At 51.0% G+C, this 21,973-nt stretch overlaps 1 protein-coding gene across 1 annotated transcript in view; it reads right to left on the bottom strand.

Moving 5' to 3' along the window:
* DLGAP2 (DLG associated protein 2) overlaps positions 1-21,973 on the bottom strand; it is a 603,057-nt gene that overhangs the window by 97,893 nt on the left and 483,191 nt on the right. Inside the window, 1 exon segment of the mRNA XM_024986325.2 lies at positions 21,813-21,878. Coding sequence (XP_024842093.1) covers positions 21,813-21,878 — 66 coding nt within the window.

Here is a 21,973-nt window from a genome sequence, read left to right as displayed (position 1 = left end):
GCCCCCCTCAGGGGAAAGACAGACTGTCTGCTGTGTCATTGCTGCTCCCTCACTGAGAAGGAGAACCCTGTTGGAGGGGAAATCTCGCCGAACCAAATGGAAAGAACAATCCAAGCAAGACAAAATGGAAGTGCAAAAACTTTCTCCAGTGAACCGTGGTGGTGCTTGCTAAATAAAGAAGGACATCTTTTCCCAGATGAGTGAAACTTGCCAACACTCCCTCAGAAATCTCAGTCGGATCTGGTGCGAAGCCGTGCGCCTCTGGTTGGTCCTGGAATTGCCCGGCTCCCTGTGCTTCTGGGCTCTCCCTGACTTCCTCCTTCCCATGGCCCCCCAGACAGCACCAGCTCAGCCTGCCTACCCACGGGGCTCCTTGGGAGCTTCACTCACCAGGACCTTGCAGCAAAGAGCTGGGCAGGAGGGACAGCGAGAGAGCTGGTGGACCTGTCCTGAATTTGCTGTGTGAGGTGTGAAAGATGGGACCATTGTGTCAAAAAGGAGCCAGTTTGAAACCCCTTTAAAAATGTTTCCTCAAAAATTAAACAGGGAAGTTCAAGATTTTTATGCTGACAACTACAAAACATTGTTGAAAGAAATTTGCGATGCTCTAAATAAATGGAAGGGCTCCTCTGAATCCTCAAAAAAGAAAGTACAGCTGAATCGCTTGGCTATACAGCAGAAATTAACGCATTGTAAGTCAACTGTACTTCAATAAAAAATAAAGATATATCATATTCATAAATTGGAAGAACTAACACAGTTAACATGGGGATATTCCTCCAATTGACGTACAAATCCAACTCAATCACCACCCAAACCCCAACTGGATTCTTTGTGAAAATTCAAAATCTGATCTTCAAATTCATAGGGATAGAAAAAGAAAACTAAATCTAAAGCTAGCAGGAGGAGAGACAGAATGAAGCTCAGAGCTGGGAGAAATGAAATAAGAAAGGATACAGAGATATATGGCAGAAAGAAACACAATATTGTAAAGCAATTATCCTCCAAATAAAAATAAATAAATTAAAAAGAAACAATACGGAGAACCAATGATACTGAAGTTGGATCTCCAAAAAAAAAAAAAAAAAAATCAGTAAAACTGACAAGGCTTTAGCTAGATGGAAAAGAAGAGAAGCACTCAAAATCAGAAACAAAAGTGGCGGATGACCTAACCTTATATAAATAAAAAGGATTGAAAGTGAAAGTCATGTCCGGCTTTTTGCAACCCCATGGATTGTAGCCGGCCAGGCTCTGCTGTCCATGAACTTCCCCAGGACAGAATACTGGAGTGGGTAGCTTTCCCTTCTCCAGGGCGTCATCCCAACCCAGGGATCAAACTGGGGTCTCCTGCATTGCAGGCGGGTTCTTTACCAGCTGGACTACCAGGGCAGCCCATAAGTGTACTATGAACAACTAAATGCCAACAAATGAGATAACCCAGATGAAACGGGCAAACTCAGAAACACACAAATCACTTTGAGAAGAAACAGAAAGTCATGACAGAACTACAAGACAGAATTATGCAGCAGAGCTTGCCACAGTGAATTCTCAGCAGAATTTACTACAAGTAGGGAGATGGAATCAGGAACCAGAGATCGCCCAACAACGAGAAGTTCAGGACCAGATGGCTTCGGGGTGAATTCTACTTAACATTCAGAGAAGAATTAGCACCAATCCTTCTCAAGCTCTAACAAGAAATTACTAGAGGGAGGAAGACCTGTTAACTTACAACTCCAGCAGTACCTTGGTGTGGCGGCCACACAAAGACATCAGAAGAAAAGAGTTACAGACCAATGTCTGTTAAGACTATAGAAGCAAAAAGCCTCAACAACACACTTAGCAAACATAATCCAGAAGCACAGAGAAAGGATTACACACCACGGCCAAGTGGGATTCATCCTGGGCACGTGAGGATGGTTCAGCTTAACAAAAATTGACCACCGTGTGACAACATGTTAGTACTATAATACAGGTGTTGCCGAACTGGCACTTGACAAAATCCAACACCATTGCATGATAAAAACATTTGGAAAGCTGGGAATGAAGGCGACTTCCTCAATATGTTGAGGCAATTATGAACAACCCACATTCTCACTGGTGGAAGGCTGAAAGATACACCCCTAAGCCCCTAAGATCTGGAACAAGACAAAGCTGCCCACTTTTGCTGCTGGAAGTTCTAGCCAGAGCAATCAGACAAGAAAAAGGAGGAAAAAGGCATTCAAATTAGAAAGGGAGACGTAAAGCTATCTCTGCTCATGGATGACATGCCCCTACATACGGACAGTCTCACGTCGCTTTGGAAAGCTCTTCAAAAGGTTAACCATGGAACAACTGTGTGACCCAGGAATTCAAATCTGAGGTGGTGCACACCCCCGAGAAATAAGAGTGGATCCTCACAAAAACTTGTACATGAATGTTCACAGCAGCATTGTTCATAATAGTTTAAAAAAAGGAAACAATCCAAACTCCCATCAAACAGATGTACAGAAGTGGTTATGTTTGTCCAAATGGAATACTGTTCTCCAGTGAAAGCCAGTTAAGTGTGGGAATGTGCGACAGCGTGGGTGGGCCTTCAGGACACTGTGTCGGTGGAAGGGGCTGTCACAAAGGACCACGCGCCACATGATTCCACCATATAAAGTGTGCAGAAGAGGCCAGAGGAACAGAAATGGCTCTCGGGGCTGGGGTGGGGGTGACCCCCAGGGTTCAGGGTGGCGAAATGTTCTAACAGTGACGGCAGCGGTAGTAGCACGTACCTGTATGGCAGGTGACACATCCCCGTACATCTCTTACAAGTTAATTTATATGGTAGAAGAAATAAAAACACAACATTGAATATATACAAAGATCATTTTAAAAACTTTGCTTCATGTGTTTAGAACTCAGTAAAAGGCCTGTTTAGTAAAGTTTAGGAAAACAATGCTTGTTTGTCCTAAATGTCCTCTTTCTCTGGGGCAGGATGGGCGTGAATGAGGCTGCATCCCCCACTGACTTGACTGCCTTGCGGCTCAGGGCCAGTCTGGGGTCCACCCCACACAGCTCAGACCCCACACAGCTCAGGGCCGGACAGGGGTCCACCCCACACAGCTCAGGGCTGGTCTGTGGTCCATGGATGGTCATGTGTCTCCTTTTGCTCCTTCATTTTTGAAAGTTCTCTGATCGTGATTTTCAGTTTGCATTTACGTTTCATCAGTATATTTTACAGGCTTTTGTTATTCACACTTTGCATTCTTATAAAACGAGATGAGGTATGAATTAGTGGATCAATGAACTTTAAATGGTTTGACAATGTTAACTGAAGTTACACAGTAAAGGGTTGAGAGCTGCTTAACCGCCTGCCGGATGAGGATGGAACCACATGCGCGTGCTCGGGCCCTGCTGGGTCCGGAACCTTCCTCACTCACAGGGAGCACTGTGGGTCTCCTCTCAGACGACAGAGGTTTAAATCCTGAGGGCAGAACCCAGTTTCTGGAGGCAGGGGTTACAGCATCCTGTGGATCTTGGTAGGAAACACATGTGAGGGAGCTGCCCTTACCCATGGTTGGAGGGCGGGGAGGGTCACAGCGTCTCCATCTCCGTGACCCTGCACATCGGGCGCCCCCAGAAAAGGCCTTCCTTCCTTGTAAAGAGCTTCATCTCATCATGTGTGAGCCTTACAGAAATCAGCACAGGGACTGAGACCAATGGAATATACTTTTCACTCCCCTGCCATTCCCCTCTGGTCCCCAGGGAACCTGGGGTCACAGAAAGGGCAGGTTTTCTGGCGAGAGGGCACAGCCTTTCTGAAACAGCGCCGTCCGGGGAGGAAGCACCCTGTGGATGTAACAGGCTCTGAGCGTGCTACAGAGCCTTTCCTTAGTGAAGAAGAGAGAAACAGAAGGCACAACTCAGCTCAGAACCAGGAAGGAGAGGAAGCTGGGAGCAGAGAGGAAGGTCCAGGCAGGAGGGGAGCTCTCGCTCCACCAGGGGCCCAAGGGGCTGAGCTGTCTGCCCCATGGAGGTTCTCCAGGTTGGGCCCAGGTTCCCCAGCAGGGGAAGGGGGCAGTTCTCTTCCCTCCGAGACCCTGTTTCCAGTGCTGCCCCATCATGCCCCCTCAGACTGGGCCCCACTGGCCCGCAGACCCCTGCAGTGTTCTCTGCCGGTGCCGCCTGAGCCCAGTCGGCCCTCCTCGGAACCGGGCTCAGCTGCGACGTCCATTGTGTCCACCCTCCCTCATCCCAGAGCCACATGCCAGCACCCACAGGGCACCGGCTTGGGTCAGGGGCTGGCCCCGCTCTGAGCAGCTGCGTGGGAGACGCTGGTTTCAGGGGACACAGAGCATGTGAGCTAACACAGCCTCTGAGGTCCAGAGGACTGCGTGCAGCTGGCAGGGCGTCGGGATGAGACAGACCAGGTGGTGAAGGAGGGTCAGGGCCCCCAGGTTAAAACGTGCACAAGCCCTGCTCTGCTGAGCCCCACTGCTTTACCCCCTGCATCCTTCACTCGGGCCCCTGAGATCTCATCCAGGACAGTGCTCACTGGTCCCTCGCCTGCTCTTGGTGCCGGGGCCCCCGAGCTGACACTCACAAAAGGCTTAACTCTGGAGGTGGACAAGCAGGGGTGGAAACTGCCCAGGTGCCACGGCCGTCACGTCCCGGCAGGGCCCCAGCCTGCCTGGGTCGAGATGTGGCTACAGCACACATGCAGTCTGCAGCCTGCCTCCCGGAGGAACAACTCACCTCCCAGCCGCTCTGTCCACTCACAGTCTGAGTTGGGGCCCTGGGGCAGGATGGAGCAGGCGTGTGCAGCCTGCAGTGCCTGCGGGCGTCTGGACCCACAGGTGCACCAGCAGGGGCATCCAGGGCGCCACGGGAACTCCTCAGAAGCAGGCCTCGTGCTGTGCCGCGGCTGCCTCACGCCGGGGGACAAAGCATCGCGTCGTACAATCACGTCAAGGACGAGCACAACCCCCGTACACTGTGTCCAGTAAAACCACCCACCGCCTGTTCTTCCAACGAGGCACCTTTGGACAAGACCCTGAGGCACAGCTGCCTGACTGTGTGTGACTGGCCCTAAACCTTGCTTCCTGACATCCTTCAGAGGGTGGGGCCTGAGGGAGGCTCCTGGCCCAGCGCAGCATGAGGCCAAGCCAGCACATTCCACTCGTTGATGATGGAGACAAGGAACCACACTCTTTCTCGGGGATCTGAAGTCTGGACAGTTGAAGACAAGAGTTCATCAGTGCAGCAGCAGAGAACTGGGGGTGTCCCAGCGCTGTGAGGGGCACCCAGGACCCAGGGTGTGATGACCAGAGCAGCAGCACCTCACCCATGCTGCCCTCCTCCTGGAAGGATGCTCGGGCCTCCTGTCAGCAGCAGTGGGGCTCATGCTGGCAGGGCCCTGACCCCTGACCCCCATTACCTCTCCCACCAGCAACGGGGCTTGTGCTGACAGGGCCCTGACTCCTGTGACCTCTGCAGCAAACTGTCTTTCTGAAGGTGACTTGAGGCAGCCACTTCCTGTAGCCAGAAAGGGCTTTGTAGACGGGACACTTGGGGATGAGTACTGCGCCTCATGCAAACAGAAGAACACGGCTAACCTGCAAACCAAACTGACCAAAAGGAGGGTTTCATGCATTCGAACCACATCTCAGCTAGTATTGCACGTAGACGCTTTAATGTCCAAGCCCCCAGGGAAGTCCATCAGCTTGCATTTTTTTAAATCTTAAGGTTTGCTCCACTGTGTATCCTGCATGGCGCTGATTTCTCCCATACACACCCCCTGCTGATTTAACTTGGGCTTTTGGTCGGCAGTTTTAATCAATAATTTGTAATGCAGGCAGGTAGCTTTTTTTTCTTACTCCTTCTGACTTCACATATATCAAAGTTCTACCTTAGAAGAATAATTGCACATAGATGTCTTTTGAATGGACAATATCAACACAAGGAGTTTTCTGATTCTAAACGCAGATGCTGGGCTTCCCTGGTGGCTCAGTGGTCAACAATCTGCATGTCAACACAGGAGACACGGGTTCGATCCCTTATCCGGAAGATCCCACATGCTGAGGGGTGACCAAGTCCGTGCACCCCAACTAGTGAGTCTGTGGTCTGGACCCCGGAAGCCACAGCTAGAGAAGAACCCACACACCACAACTAGAGAAGAGCCTGCACACACAGCCAGAGAAGAGCCCGCACACCACAACTGAGAGGAAGCCCGCACAGCACAACGAGAGAGGGAGCCCGCACAACACAACTGGAGAAGACGCCTGCAGACCACAGCTAGAGAGGACGCCCGGGCACCACAGCCAGAGAAGAGCCTGGACACCACAGCTAGAGAGGACGCCCGGGCACCACAGCCAGAGAAGAGCCTGGACACCACAGCTAGAGAGGACGCCCGGGCACCACAGCCAGAGAAGAGCCTGGACACCACAGCTAGAGAGGACGCCCGGGCACCACAGCCAGAGAAGAGCCTGGACACCACAGCTAGAGAGGACGCCCGGGCACCACAGCCAGAGAAGAGCCTGGACACCACAGCTAGAGAGGAAGCCCGGGCACCACAGCCAGAGAAGAGCCTGGACACCACAGCTAGAGAGGACGCCAGGGCACCACAGCCAGAGAGGAAGCCCGCACACCACAGCTAGAGAGGACGCCCGGGCACCACAGCCAGAGAAGAGCCTGGACACCACAGCTCGAGAGGAAGCCCGGGCACCACAGCCAGAGAAGAAGCCCACAGACTACAGCTAAAGAAGCCCAGGCAGCAACACATACCCAGCACATCCAAAATGAACCAATAATAAAATTGTCACAAAAATAAACTCAGGTGATGAAATCTTAAGCTACTTTCCAGAATTTCACCATATTTTTGTTCAAGCACTTATGGAGAGCAACCACGCTGGCAACCAAATTGTACTTAATTGCCAAATGACTTCTTATTTATGGGTTAAATAAATAGCTTTTAGACAGATCTTTATTCTTCACTAAAACAATGGCTTCCAAAGCACAGGAAAAAAGCAACTTCTGTCAGTTGTAAATCCAATCCCTTACTCATGAAGCTGACAGTCATTTCTGACTCTTTATTAGAAAATACGCCTGTGAAACAACGTGCAGCTTTGCAAAAATAATTATATTTGCCTCTCAAGTCTCTTTCTCCTTGAATTCCTTCGATACAAATCAGACTCCTTAATTTAAATCAATCTCTTTTACATAGTTTTTTGATGATTACCTTATATTTCTGCCTCGACAAAAATTTATAGCCTGTCAGAAATGTCTGTTGCCAATTCCCAATGTATATATCAGAATCCAGCAAAAAGAATGCTTGTTTTAAAATAATTGATTTTTGACGATTATTTCATAAGTGATTTTGAAATAAGAATTCACGGTAAATTTTCAGGTAGGGTTCATGACCACCTTAAAAGACTCAACTTATAAACTTGAAGTTTTATGAAAATTAAATTCAATTTAAGATTTTACATGATGCAAACTCATAGTGCAATCCCAGGTGTAAACATTTTAATTTAAAATCCACGCTCTGCACTAGAAAGCAGCCAGGACAGGATTCATTTATCACAAATGGTGCTGGCAGTTTCTAGGAGCAGACCAATCTTTCGCTAAATCAAAAGATTCAGGAGGTAGCACCAATGTGGATTCAGGTCATTAGCTCGTTTTTCCCCAGGATCAATGACTACAAGTGGAGATTCATTAACAGGGACCTTTCTTTGGGGCAGAATAGCTCATGTGAGAAGCTTAGAGAAGGTCCCTGCACAGGTGTAGGTGGGTAGGTGGGCAGGGCCTGAAGCCAGGACCCCGGCAGGTACGTGCCTATGTTCTGTGTGACTGGGTTTCCTTCCTACAAAGATCTGTTTTCAGAACCTGAGTAGAACTGAACCTTCTTTTACTTCATTACAAGTCGGAGAGAAAAGTGTGTCTATAAACCAGCCACTCCTTTCTGCTCATTTAGAAAATAAATGAAAAAAGCTGAAGTTGAGATATTTCTGCACGCTTCTATACATCGAATAGGTGTATTAATGATTAAAACCAGGTCTTGTGGCCAGGAAGCGGCAAAGCATGAATCGTTCACTACGTGAGGGTGTTTATGAATTAGTGTGAACTTCTGGGACATAAGTGAGGCAGAATCTTTGAAGCCAGAAGAACATTTATACCCAGAGCTGGGGAAGCAGATGCGCAGCATTCTCCAGAAGGAGCAGTCTTAGGTGATGACGTCACTTCTGCACAAGGGTGTTTCCCGTGATATTAGAAAGTCCGTCTCAAGTTTGCTTGTTTATTTAAATGCTGACACGCTCCAATAAGGATTTGATTTGGTTTTACAAACAGAAAGGAGAAAGGGAAGTAAAATTAAAAAATTTAAACATGAAGCAAGAGAAAGGACGATAGGAAAGCTGCTGGGGCTGGGTGGGGGGGTCTCCCACTCCGCAGCCCCTCCTAGCTCGGCTCTGGTAGCGCGCTGACGGCCCCATTCTGTTGCCTGTGTGCCGGAGACGCATCTGGAGGGGAGGGTCCCCAGCGAGGCCGAGTGCAATGTGACGGTGTCCTGAGAGGAGGAGACCAGGACACAGGCAGGTGTGGAGGGACGACCACAGGAGGAGAGCGCTGTCCAAACGGCTCGGAGACAGGCCTTGGGGCTGCCCTGCGGCGCCTCCATCTCCGTGTCTAGCCTCCAGGACGGGGAGGAAGAAACGCATGTGCACTGGTCTGTGGTGCCCGCTCTGGTCCACACTGCCCGCCCAGGTCCAAGTGCCTGCCCTGGTCCCGGTGCCCGCCCAGGTCCACGGTGCCCGCCCTGGTCCACAGTGCCCGCCCTGGTCCACGGTGCCCACCCTGATCCATGGTGCCTATCCTGGTCCCAGTGCCCGCCCTGATCCACGCTGCACGCCCTGGTCCACGGTGCCTGCTCTGGTCCTGGTGCCCGCCCTGGTCCATGGTGCCCACCCTGATCCATGGTGCCTATCCTGGTCCCGGTGCCCGCCCTGATCCACGCTGCCCGCCCTGGTCCACAGTGCCTGCTCTGGTCCTGGTGCCCGCCCTGGTCCACGGTGCCCACCCTGATCCACGGTGCCCATCCTGGTCCTGGTGCCCGCCCTGATCCGCACTGCCCACCCTGGTCCGTGGTGCCCACAATGGTCCTGGTGCCCACCCTGGTCCACGGTGCCCACCCTGATCTGCAGTGCCCACCCTGGTCCACGGTGCCTGCTCTGGTCCTGGTGCCCGCCCTGGTCCACACTGTCCACAATGGTCCTGGTGCCTGCCCTGGTCCACGGTGCCCGCCCTGATCCGCGGTGCCCATCCTGGTCCTGGTCCCCACCTTAGTCCACAATGCCTGCCCTGGTCCATGGTGCCCATCGTGGTCCACAGTGCCCACCCTAATCCATGCTGCTTGCCCTTATCCTGGTCCCCACCCTCGTCCCGGTGCCCGCCCTGGTCCCGGTGCCCACCCTGGTCCACACTGCCCACAATGGTCCTGGTGCCCTCCCTGGTCCACAGTGCCTGCCCTGATCTTGTGGTGCCCACCCTGGTCCATAGTGCCCACCCTGGTCCCGGTGCCCGCCCTGGTCCATGGTGCCCACAATGGTTCGTGCTGCCCACCCTGGTCTGTGGTGGGCACCCTGGTCCCGGTGCCCACCTTGATCTGTGCTGCCTTCCCTGGTCCTGGTCCCCACCCTAGTCTGCAGTGCCCACCCTGGTCCATGGTGCCCGTCGTGCTCCATGGTGCCCACCCTAGTCCATGCTGCTTGCCCTGGTCCTGGTGCCCACCCTGGTCCTGGTGCCCAACCTGGTGCATGGTGCTTGCCCTGGTCTTGGTGCCCACCCTGATCTGCAGTGCCCACCCTGGTCCTGGTGCCCGACCTGGTGCACGGTGCTTGCCCTGGTCCTGGTGCCTGAGCCGGTCCGTGGTGCCTGCCCTAGTCCGTGCTGTCTGCCTTGGTCCTGGTGCCTGCCCTGGTCCATGCTGCCTGCCCTGGTCCGTGGTGCTTGCCCTGGTCCTGGTGCCCGCCCTGGTCCATGGTGCCTGCCCTGGTCCTGGTCCCCGCCCTGGTCCGCACTACCTCCATGCGGCCGCCCGAGTCCCTGGGATGGAACTTTAGGCTCGGTACTCTCAGAAGCACAGCTTAGGGAGGAACCAGTCCTTCTCTCCTTGACCCGGCAGTGTGAGCCCAGGGCCCGCCCCAGGCTGTGCCCAGGCTCTGCGGAGGCTGCCTGAAGAGGCCTGTAGCTGCTCACGGAGTCCAGGCTCCAGCCCAGCCTCAGGGCTCAAGGCCAGCGCGGCCCTGCTGCCCAGAGGCTCCCCACCCTGGACAGTCCCCTTGGCCGCTCCTGCCCACCCCCTAGAATACAGACCTGCTGGAACAGCAAACCATCCCAGAGATGAGGCAGCTTCCTGCAGCCGCCACAGCCTGACTTCCCTCTCCCCAAGCCCCGAACAGGAGGAGACCTGACTCCACCTCCGGGGTCTGCAGCCTGGGCCCAGGTTTCCCACAACCTGGCACGGTCTGTGCGCCCTGCTGAGGATACGACTCCTGAGCCGTGAGAGGAGTCCAGCTCCTGACTGAATGCGTTCAACTGAACTGTTTTATTCAGCTGATTCATTCAACAGATTCCTTTCAAATCCCTAAGTTCGCGAGGTGCTGAGAGAGGCTGGCATGGACATGCGCTTGGGGTCTCGTCTTTCATCAAAGGGCAGACGCGGGTGCTCAGGAGCCATGTGTCCCTCCTGCTGGAGCCGACCCGGCGTGGAGCAGAGGCCTGGAGCACCAGGCACTGAGTCCTGCCCTGTGGGGTCCGGGTGCTCCCAGAACTCTTGGAGCCTCTGTGTTCTGAGTGGCCTGGATTCTGCCTCGGGATCCTGCAGAGCGGGGCTGGTACCCCATGTCCTTGCATCTTCTGCAGACGGCTCCACAGCCCCGTTGCGGGTCTGTTGTGGAATACCCAGGACGGCTCAGAGACCCCGCGGCTGCCGTGCTAGGTGGGGGCCGCCTGCAGCTGAGTCTGTGTAGTCTGAGACTGCAGGCTGGGGATGCTGCTGACGACCGGGTCCACTCTCCCTATGGGCAGGAAAGCACAGAGGCCGTGATGCCCCGACTGTCCCACTGAAGGGTCGTGTCTTAATGTTCTGGGGTCCCTGAGAGCCCGGGGGGACTGTGCCCTCCCCCAGCTCATTCTGTGAGGGGCCTCTATGGGGGACAGTGAGGTGACCTCCAAGGTTGTCCTGCTGGTCTCTGGCACTGCCTGGATGCCAGCAATGCTCACTCCTTGGACAGCCATCTCCCCTTCGCCTCAGCCTCTGTATCCCACACAGTTATGGTAAAGACAGAGGAGAAAGTGCAAAGCTGTACCCTTCTCTGCAGAGCTAGTCTTCGGTGTTTTGTTCCAAAATTTGTCACATCATATTTTTCACACAAGACTACAGGAAGGATAAATGATTGTTGTTTGATAGTTAATATGATTTATTTGTTTGGGAAACATTTAATGCCATAAAACCTGAAAGTTTTTGAATTATTATCCAGAATAGATAATTTCCATCTTCTCATGCTGCTTGCTCATTTTTCTTCTTTTTGCTCAAACAGAAGCCTCTGCACTGCACTCCCATGTTCCGCTGGCTGCTTACCCTGTTACCTAAGTCCTAATGACAGCCACACAGGGAGGCATTGGTACCCTTGTACTGATGGGGGGATCTCCCGGGGACTAGAAGCATGCTGGTGGCCACAAACCCCGAGCCCGGGGCCTGTGTTCTCAGCACCTGGTATGAGCTTCCTACGTGTTTACTGGCCACACTAAAAGAAGGTCCCCAAGATTACTGTCCTGAAGTCCGACTCTCTTGACCTGCTCCTGGGTCCACCAACAGAATGCAGTCAACCTTCTCCGTGTCTGGCTGACCCCCATCACTCAAGGCTGGGAAGAGGTAGGGACCGAGACACACCAATGGAACATAGTCTCTGGCAAAAAGGAACCTCTCTGTCACTGGAGATACCACACTAGCAAAATTCTTCATGATGGAGGAATCGAGAAGGGACACGGCCACACTGTGTCCCCCGGCCTCCAGCACTGCTCTGTCCTCAGTGCTCAGCATTCAGTGCATTTGGCGACTTCCCTCCAAGCCACAGACGGGGGGTTTGTGCACACTGACGACTCTGACCAAGAGGGACTGATTTCAAGTATGCAAGATTGGTTCCAAATTTAAAAATCAATGATGTAATCCCCACATCAGCAAGTTTAAAAAGAAAAACCACGTGATCATATCAACAGATGCAAAAAAAAAGCACCTGACAAAGTCCAACCCCCACGTACAATAAAAACTCTCAGTAAACTATGAACAGAAGGGGACTTCAACTTGATAAAACACACGAGTGGAAACTTACTGTTAATACCACTTCATGGTGAGGAACCAGATGTTTTCCAGCTAAATTGGGAACAAGGTAAGGATGACCCTCACCAGATCATACTGGAATTCTCAGCTAACATAATGAGACCAAAAAGAGGAAATAAAAAGTATACAGATTGCCAAGGAAGAAATAAAATCCTTATTGTTTGCAAATGACATGATTTTCCATGTAGAAAATCCCAAAGAATCAATTAAAAAATTCCTGGAAATAACATGTGATTACAGCAAGGTTGCAGAATACAAGGTTAACACTGAAAAGTTAACTGCTGTCTTACATACTAGCAAAGAGCAATAGGATTTTGAAATTAAAAATGCAAAGCCATTTATACTGGCAACAAAAAATGAAATAATAGTGTACGTCTAATAAAATGTATACAAGGTCTATATGAGGAAAACTACAGAATTCTGATGAAAGAAATCAAAGAAGATCTAAACAAATGAAGAGCTATTTCATGTATATTGATTTGTTGTTGTTTGTTCATTCACTAAGTTGTGTCCAGCTCTTTGCGACCCATGGACTGCAGCATACCAGGCTTCCATGTCCTTCACCATCTCCTGGAGCTTGCTCAAGGTCATGTCCATTGAGTCGGTGATGCCATCCAACCATCTCATCCTCTGTCATCCCCTTCTCCTCCTGCTTTCAATCTTTCCCAGCAGCAGGGTGTTTTCCAATGAGTCAGTTCTTTGTATCAGGTGGCCAAAGTATTGGAGTCTAAGCTTCAGCATCAGTCCTTCCAATGAATATTCAGGACTGATCTCCTTTAGGATGGACTGGTCAGATCTCCTTGCAGTCCAAGGGACTCTCAAGAGTCTTCTCCAACAACACAGTTCAAAAGCATCAATTCTTTGGTGCTCAGCTTTCTTTATAGTCCAACTCTCACACTCATACATGACTAATGGGAAAAACCATAGCTTTGACTAGATGGGCCTTTTTTGGCAAAGTAACATCTTTGCTTTTTAATATGCTATCTAGGTTGGTCATAGTTATGTATATTATAGGAAGACTCAATATTGCCACAATCCTGGAACAACTAGATATTCAGATGTAAAAAAGAAAAAAAGAATCTGGATACAGACCTTAAACCTTTCATAAACATTAACAGAAAACAAATTGTACACCTAAATATTTATCTTACGTTTATCTTAGTTTGTGGGGCTTGGAAATCTGAACTAGATCCTGCTGGGGGACAGGGCAGACAGACAGTAGCCAGGCTGGGTCCTCCTGGGCGGGGGCTCTGGGGAGCTGGCTCCCACCTTCTCTGGCTCTGAGGCCGACCTCCCCGCATGGGCCAGGGCTCCTGCATCTACCAGGCGAGGGGAGTGCATCTCACCCCGCCCTTGTCTTCTGTCCCAAGGACACCCTCGGCTGCAAAGTGGGCGGCCTGCGGGCCAGGAGAGGACACCCTGCACTGGACAGATATTCTTATTTCTGACTAATTGTGGACACTGGCTGTAAAGAACCCACCTGCCAATGCAGGCAGATGTAACAGATGTGGGTTCCATCCCTGGGTCAGAATGATCCCCTTGAGGAGGGCACAGCAACCCACTCCGGTATTCTTATCTGGAGAATCTCACAGACAGAGGACCTGGTGGGCCACAGTCTACAGGGTCACAAGAGTTGGACACAACTGAAGCAACTTAGCACACAGGCATGTGGACATCTTCGTCCCACCCGACTCTGCTTCCCCGCCCCCTCCACGTCCACCTGGCCCCTGGCCCCATGCTCCCCCAACTGCTCAGCTCAGCGGCGGCGTTCTCTGCAGGGGGCGCCCGAATGTGCTCCGTTAAAGAAAGCCAAAGCCCTGCACAGCCTGAAGAACCAAGAATTTTCAGAAAACAATGCAGGGTTATTGGCATCTTTTGCGTCCAGATCTAAACGGCCATTTTTACGTGGCAGGGTTTCAGTGCCCCCCTGACGGGGGGTGGCTGGCTGGATCTCCGACTCTGCAGGGTTGGACACTGTGCTGTTGATTATGGTATGAGCCTGGTCGGGGGTGGGAAACGGGCCCTGACCCCTCGGCATGGTTCCATCACTTCCCTTGGCTCTGATTATTGACTAAAGAGTTCACCTTCTAGTTTCGAGGACTGGAGCGTAATTAGGAGCTTTAACCGAGGAAGGCTGTGGTTCCCGCCAGGCCGTGCCCGCAGACAAGCTCCGGAGACTCACCATCATTTCTGGGCTCAGGAGCTCTGTCTCCTCATCAGTTTCCAGCCAGCATCTGTCTCTGGGAGGCAGGCGTATGCTGGGTGGTGACAGGCTGGTGCGTGCACAGACGGCGGGTGCTGGTGATGGCCAGCTCCCTGTGACGGTACAGCATCTCTTTCCTCTCTCCCTCCTCCCGCCAGGCTGGAGGACATGGGGCTGCCGCTGTGCAGGGACCCCACGCCAGCCGGGGCCACGTGGACCCTCCTGTCCCCTCCCCTATGTCCCTGAGATGACAGTGAGAACACTTAGAGCAGCTTGGCTACACGCTCACCTCCCAGGCTAGAGCCAGGGTCACGGGGAAGCCAGATTAGAGACTTGGGTGCCGACTTTCCTTTAGGAAATGTTATTAATAACTTACACACAGTTTGTCTCATGAGTCTTCAGACGAATGCGTAAAAGTTACTAGCGTTTCCTGGTCTCAGCTTCATGGACGTGGCAGTGAGCTAGCGCGCACAAGCTAGTGTGCGTGGGCATCTGCAATCAGCTGCAGTCCGCAGAATTTTCAGCAAAGCGAACTGCTTGACAAGACCAGTTGGTGCAATGTTTTGAATTATTAACAACCTTGAGTGTGGGTGTTTTCCTGTTTGGTTTACTGTGAGTCTTGGCTTCACTTAATAAGAGTATACAGTGAAGCCTGAGGGAAACCTTAGAATTTGGGGCTCTAATTTTCTAAAAATTAGAGAATCTGTAATACTCTAATTGTATTAGAGTATTGTAAAGTATGTGGGCATTAAGGTTCAAGGAAGAATAGCCATACACACGTGGCTGGAGCAAATATCCTTTAACCTCCATCCCTAATACCTCTGGTAATTTAACCACAATTTGCAGAAAGAGTGATCTTATGCTTAGGAAATTGTGTGAAATAAGTAACTTTGATTATACTGTCAGGATAAATGTAAATACAATTACTGGGTTATTTTTAGTTTATAGGGCATTGTTATATTTAACATTTCTGTGTATTGGGTCATATGCTTGTCCTGTCATGTAACTGCTTTCTGCGGTTTGCACAAGGAGTTTCACTGTGGTCTCTCTGCCCAGGGCCCCTTCTGCTGCGTGGGAGCCTTGGGGTGGGGCAGGGGCCCCAGCCTTCATTCTGCCGCTGAGGTGATGCAGGTGGGTCGTGGGCATGGATTCAAAGAGGCTTCTGTGCATTGTTAGTTACAAGTTTAATGCTAATCACAGCTGGCATTTATTTTTCAGTCAGATCTATGATTTGGGAAAGCTAGCGTTGACATAAAACATGCATGCTTTTTGTTCCACTTGATAAGACGGAACGTAACAGTTCTCTTTTAAATGACTAAACAGACTTCGGGGTCCAATTCCATCCACACGGCACAACAGACAATGCAGCCGCCATCCTGAGGACCTCATTGGTTGAAACCCTTTCAGCTCCATTCTCTGGTGATGATAGGAATGCTTGTTCATAGCAATGGCTTTCAGCTGAATTAAGTTGTGGCCTGGAGGGCACTTTCTGGTTGAGAAGCTAGAACAAACACGGAGATATGTCCAGTTCTTGACAGCAACTGAGCAAGCAGATAGAGCACCCCCTCACGTGCACCTGTCGGTTCCATGTCTAGGCGTAACTTATCCTCAACCTCAGAACAGCTCAAGTTCAGGTGCCAAATCCATGGTGGCCTTTTGTTTATAAACTGGATACACTGGACGGGATGTAGGATATTTTGGTTTCTTGGAGAAGGAAGATCCAAGGGGTAGAATGATTCCACCCTGGTTCAGCTCAGATTCAGAGTGGCTTCTCTTTTATCAGTGGCCTGGGACAATCACTGACCTCTGTGGGCTTCAGTCCCCGCACAGGTGTCCTGAGGATGCCGTGGGGTTTGGCTCACTGGACGAGGTGCCCATCAGCAGCAGGAAGCACTGCAGGGGTCCTTGGAGCCACCTAAGCCCCCTTCCCTTTCTTTTTTCATTCTGTTCCTTGGATTGCTAATTGCCAAGGGCTTCCCTGGTGGCTCAGTGGTAATGAACCTGCCTTGCAATGCAGGAGATATGGGTTCGATCCCTGGGTGGGGAAGGTCCCATGGAGGAGGGAATGGCAATCCACTCCAGTATTCTTGCCTGGAGGACCCCACAGACAGAGGAGCCTGGTGGGCTACAGTCCACGGGGTTGCAAAGAGTTGGACACGACTTCGTGACTAAGCAGCAACAACAGCAAAGGAGTAGGACAGGACCGAGTGACTGAGAAGCACACCAGCGCCCGCCTCAGGCTTGATGCCAACAATAAACAAGGGCTGTGACAACCGCTGAGCCCTGGTGAGACTTCTCACAGCCCCAGTGCGTCCGCTCCTTCTCATTTCCACAGACCACAGAGCTCCTCCAGAAGCCTGGCCTCACCCCCGCCAGCTGACCGCTCACTTCCACTCGCTTTCTACGTCCGGATGCCAGGCTTCACAAGCGCGATCCCCAAACAGATCAGAACACCGCCCTGTTTCTACCTAAGCGTCTGTCCACATGACAAGACAGACACACATCCGGCTGACTTCTGACTCGGGTCTGAACGGATGTGTGCTTTTGAGTCACAGGCAGTTGAAGAGGCAAACCCTTACACACATGCAAATCCTCAAAATCAAAAAGCAGTCTTGGAATCCCTGCTTTCAGTGTTTGCAGATGAGGTTAGGAGCCATGGAGGTTGATTTCTAGAATAACTCTGAGGGAGCCAGACCTATGTCAGGGAGCCAGGGCCTGTCTTCCAAGTTCAGGGGCAACCCGGTGCCCACGCAACCCTCCCTGTCTGCACCCCCGAGCCCTGGAGAGGGGCCTGTCCCACGGCACGGGCCCCTTGGCCCTCGGGTTTGGTGGCAGGAACAGCGTTGCTGCTCCTCCGTGTCTGGAAACGGGCTTGTCCCTGAGACGGTGATGGAAGCAGCCCTCTTCAGCAGGCTCTCTGGCCCCAGGTCTGCCGCGTTTCAATGAATGCCATCGGTGCCCCTCGCAGGACTGAGTTCATTTCTCTCGTACACACAGAGGTGATGTGCTGGCTTCTTTCCGACTCCTCCTTGGCCACATGGGGGCTGCAGAGTCAGGCATCCTGCTGGTGGTGCATGGTGGCTGCTGTGTGGAAGAAGGAAGTCTGCTGTTCCCTAAGCTGCAAGGTCGTGGTGTCAGGAGGGGGCCTTTGGGAGGTGATGAGGTCACAGGGGTGGGAGGACCAGTGCCCTGACAGCAGAGACCCCCGGGAGCCTCCAGCCCCGCCTCCATGGGAGGACACAGTGAGCAGAGCCCTCCGTGATCCAGCAAGCGGGTCCTCCCTGACACCGCCTCTGCTCGCACTCTGCCCTGACCCCCAGCCTCCAGAGCTGGAGAAATAAACGCCCGCTCTTTACAAGCCCCTAGTCTGTGGCACTTTTTTTTTTTTTTTTAACAGCAGCTGAAATGGAGTAAGACAAAGCCACACACGCAGTCTCCGAGGTGGGAATGAGTCGATAGATTTACTGTTCGAGAAGGGAATCGGCCAGGAGAGGAGCCATAATTCACCCTGCAGCATCCAGGCTCGGGAACCGTGTAAGTTAAACACTGATGCTCAGGGAAGAGCTCGGGCGCACGCTCCAGGAATGCAGATGAAGAAACGCAGTCTCCTGATTGTCACAGAAACAAGTATTGGTAACTCTTAAGACTGATTTTGATTTGTGCAGAAATTAAGTTTTAACATGAAGTTACCAAATAAGATACATGTTTTGGACTGTCCCCTTGCCAGCTGGCATGTGACCTTTCATTTTCTGAAGCTTCTGACAAGGGATGTCACACTCTCCAGGGTGCAGGGATCCCCTTGGGGGGCTCTGCAGTGGACAGGGGCAAGGGGGGGGTGCTCTGAGGTGGCAGGATGGAAGGATGCAGTAAGTGGATACGTCACTGTCCAGACACAAATGTGGTGAGGCACCGTGTCCACTGTTTCTAGAAACTTCTAGAAATTTACCTGAAGGAATTAAGTGTGGACGCTGCTCAAGTTGCAGAGTTACACCTCTATACGTACATTGAGGGGCGATTATAAAAGGACGCAAAAAGGAGTTCTGAAAGGGCAGTTCTTTTGAAATGAGTTTTGTGTCAGATTACTATGAGACAGTCACGCAGTTACATGGTGTGCAGACCTTAACAATGCCACGTAATGTGCTTTATTAAAATATTTTCACAACCTGCCCCCATCCTGAAGAAGGCTTTAGGTATTGGCAGCTGTTATTTTATATTCAGGTATTTTTAAAGCTGCACAGTATGTCCTTTTTCTCCGTGTTTTGTTTCACATAATATTTGCCTAACATTCTTTGATCATTTCGTCCACCTTTTTTTTTTTTTTATTTCAGTTTGTAATTGACTTGCTGGTGCAAAGTTTGGTTCAACAGAACAGTCCTCATAAATGTTTATAAATCACCAACTCATCACAACCGACTTAAACATAGCATTCACAGGAATGAAGAAAAGCCATTATTAGAAATCACATCTCCTATAACTGAGCCAATGTCACAAAAATCACTGGCAGGCAATTTAATTTCACTGCCTCTGAGAGTCTTCTCTTGAAATGCTTCTTCTGGGAAAAGTGGGTTTTCTCTTCTTTTGTAGTCACTTTGAATATGTGGCATTAATGCACTTTTATCACTGACTTTAGATTAATTTCACAGAAACCTTCTTTATCTTCCTCTCTTTCATGGCCATTTTGCCCATCATAAAGTTACTTTTCACGCATGACACCCTTCAGAGAGAACGTCTGAGCCCTGAAATGGCTAAAGGCAAGGAGTGTGGGTCTCATCTCCAAAAAGATGACTTCACTCATCTGTCACTGAAGAAAATTTAAGGGTTTTCAGTGAATGTCACATACCTGTCCTTGGCGCTTTTGAAATTGAGGCCAGTTAAGAAAAATAAGCAGTATCTTGAATGGGACCAGAGGAAGAGTTCCTCCACTGTTTTATGCCTTTAACCTCGACCAGGCAGTAAAACGTCTGAGTTTTGTAAATGGTGGTGACTCATTTCACTGCAACAGTGTTCACATCATTAGGAAGTGTTTTAAATTTTAATGCAACATGGTAGAATCAGAAGCTCAGAAGAGCCTTTAAAAACTTGTCCATTTTCACCTTCTTGATTTAGAGATGAGGAAACTAGAAAACTCAGTTAGGAAAATGTCTAAAATGACGATGTCTGCTCCCAGTTACTTTCTGTAGCAGCACTGGGAACATAGCTCAGACCTTCTCACCTTCCTTTCTCCCTCTGTTCTTTCCTCCCTTCCTTTCAGGAACCTTCTATAAATGATGCTTGCACATGCTCTACGCCGTGTCCCTGGCCTGAGGCACGAGATGGAGTCACTAGAGACTGCTTACAGACAACAAGCCCACCAGGAACCAGTGCCCACATGCCCCAGGTGATGCTGACCATGAGAGGCGGGTTGCACCCTTGGGTTTCAGCGGGTGGGCTGCTCGAGACCCCTGGGCCCCGCTCCTGTGGGCACACTGCTGCCTGGAGCCACAGCCAGTCTAGCAGCCACGTGGCTCTTTCCTGAGTCGCCTGACGGCTGATGGGGCCTCCGTGGTGACCACGTGGGGACGGGGCAACATTCCCAGAGTGACTCTGTGGCCAAGTCACCACATCCTCCAGCTGGTCTCTCCCCAAGTCCTTCGAAGCATGCCTGTTCTGCTCACTGGAGGCACCACCCTCCCCTCACATCCAGACTGCAGAGACGGACCACTAAGCACCTTCTGTCCCTAATGGTGGGGTGGCTTCTCCCCAACAATGAGAGTCAGGCCCCCGCACTCGGGCTGGGCTGGCCCAGGGGACACAGCACCCCGCAGACTGCGCCCGCCCAGAGGGTCAGCTCCTGGGTGGATGCAGCCCCTGCATCAGCCCCCAGGGCTCCCCACCATGGACATGGAGACGTAATCTCAGGGTGCCAAGTCCCGCTACAGAAATGGGAGGCTGCCACAGACACAGTACTGATGCTGAGCCGTCTCAGACCCAGGACAAATGCAGGTGAGGTACCATCAATGTCTCAGGAGACAGACGGCCCACGAGTCACCCTTTCATCTGGAAGCTTCACAGAGTGAAACCAAAACCATCGCATGCGGATTCATTCCAACAACACAGCCAGAACTCCTTCTAAGAAGGAGTTTTTACAATAAATAATTGTATTGGCCAATTTCCAGATAGAGAAAGGCTTGGTTAAACTGGCCAGTTGGAAATCAATTTCTAGTTCAATCATAACCAGTAACATACTTTCATTCCTTTAGGACTACCCCTGGTTTCACAATTTTACATTGAAAAGCAAACTTTTTCTGGTTCTAATTTCCTTTTAAAGAAAACACAGCTATACACAAGAGAACTCCTGTGATTTCAATATTATTCTTGAAGCCAATCAATGAGAAACATATCACTGGCTAAAGATTGGATACAAATTAAGAAAAATTCAAATTTAAATAGAATAGAAAGCAGACTTATGGTGCATAAGCTGGCCTCAGTGCAGCCACGGCAGACGGGCGTGAGAAGCCGAGGAGGCAGCTGCAAGTCCTTCTGGTGAATAACCTCATTAGGTGGACGTCCAGGAGCCCTGGGCCGCGGAGAGGGCGTGTATTCTCAGCTAAGTTTCATGTGGATGCCGTTCAACCGTTTGACGCTGAATTTATCCAACGCTCCTTGTTTCCAGCAGGAGCACTTGCCCCGTTTTATGTAAGCCCGACTCCATGTCAATCGGTGATGGCTGAGTCTGGTTCCAGCTTCACTGTGTCCATGGCGCATAAAAATAAAATTTGCACGTGATTTTAATGAGCACTGGGGAAAAAAGAGTATGACAGTAATTTGGAAGCAAGCACATAATTGCACTCAGCATCCAAACCACAGTGGAGCTGGCCTCGCCTGGAGAATTCAGCTGTTTAATGTCAAGTAACAGTTACCCAAAAAAAAAGCAAATAAAACAGCCTTTCGCTCCCTCAGATTGACTGAGGGTTTTAGTGAAGGAGGAAGAATGGAGAGGGGTCTCATTCTACACATGTAGACACGTCTCAATTATGTTACTGCGGCCTTAATAATTAACAGTAATAACTATTTAATAATTCATCCATGATGATCTGGAGCAAATGTGTTCTCACCTAGAGTGCCCACGGTGTTTACAAACTGCTATTTAGGAAAATCTCTCACCACATCTACTTGGATCTGACTAGCAGCCCTGAGGGCAACTGTACATGTGAAGCCCTTTGTAAGCAGGGTGCCGGTGCCCCGAGCAGCGCCCGGTGCGGGGTACTCTACCTGGGTCGTCCTCAGCCGGCCCCGGGAAGCTGATGCCCGGCTGGGCCAGGTCCGCGCCCTCCTCCTCTGCAAAGAGAGAGACAGTCACGGTTCAGTGCGGCTCCATGCTCCCCTCCGCAGACTCTCAGCACAGGACGTGCTTTCCCACCCGTGCAGACGCC

This window comes from Bos taurus, chromosome 27, assembly GCF_002263795.3.
Source record: "Bos taurus isolate L1 Dominette 01449 registration number 42190680 breed Hereford chromosome 27, ARS-UCD2.0, whole genome shotgun sequence".
Taxonomy (NCBI): Eukaryota; Metazoa; Chordata; class Mammalia; order Artiodactyla; family Bovidae; genus Bos; species Bos taurus.
Note: the sequence above shows the minus strand (reverse complement) of the source record. Positions and strands in the feature narration are given on the sequence as shown.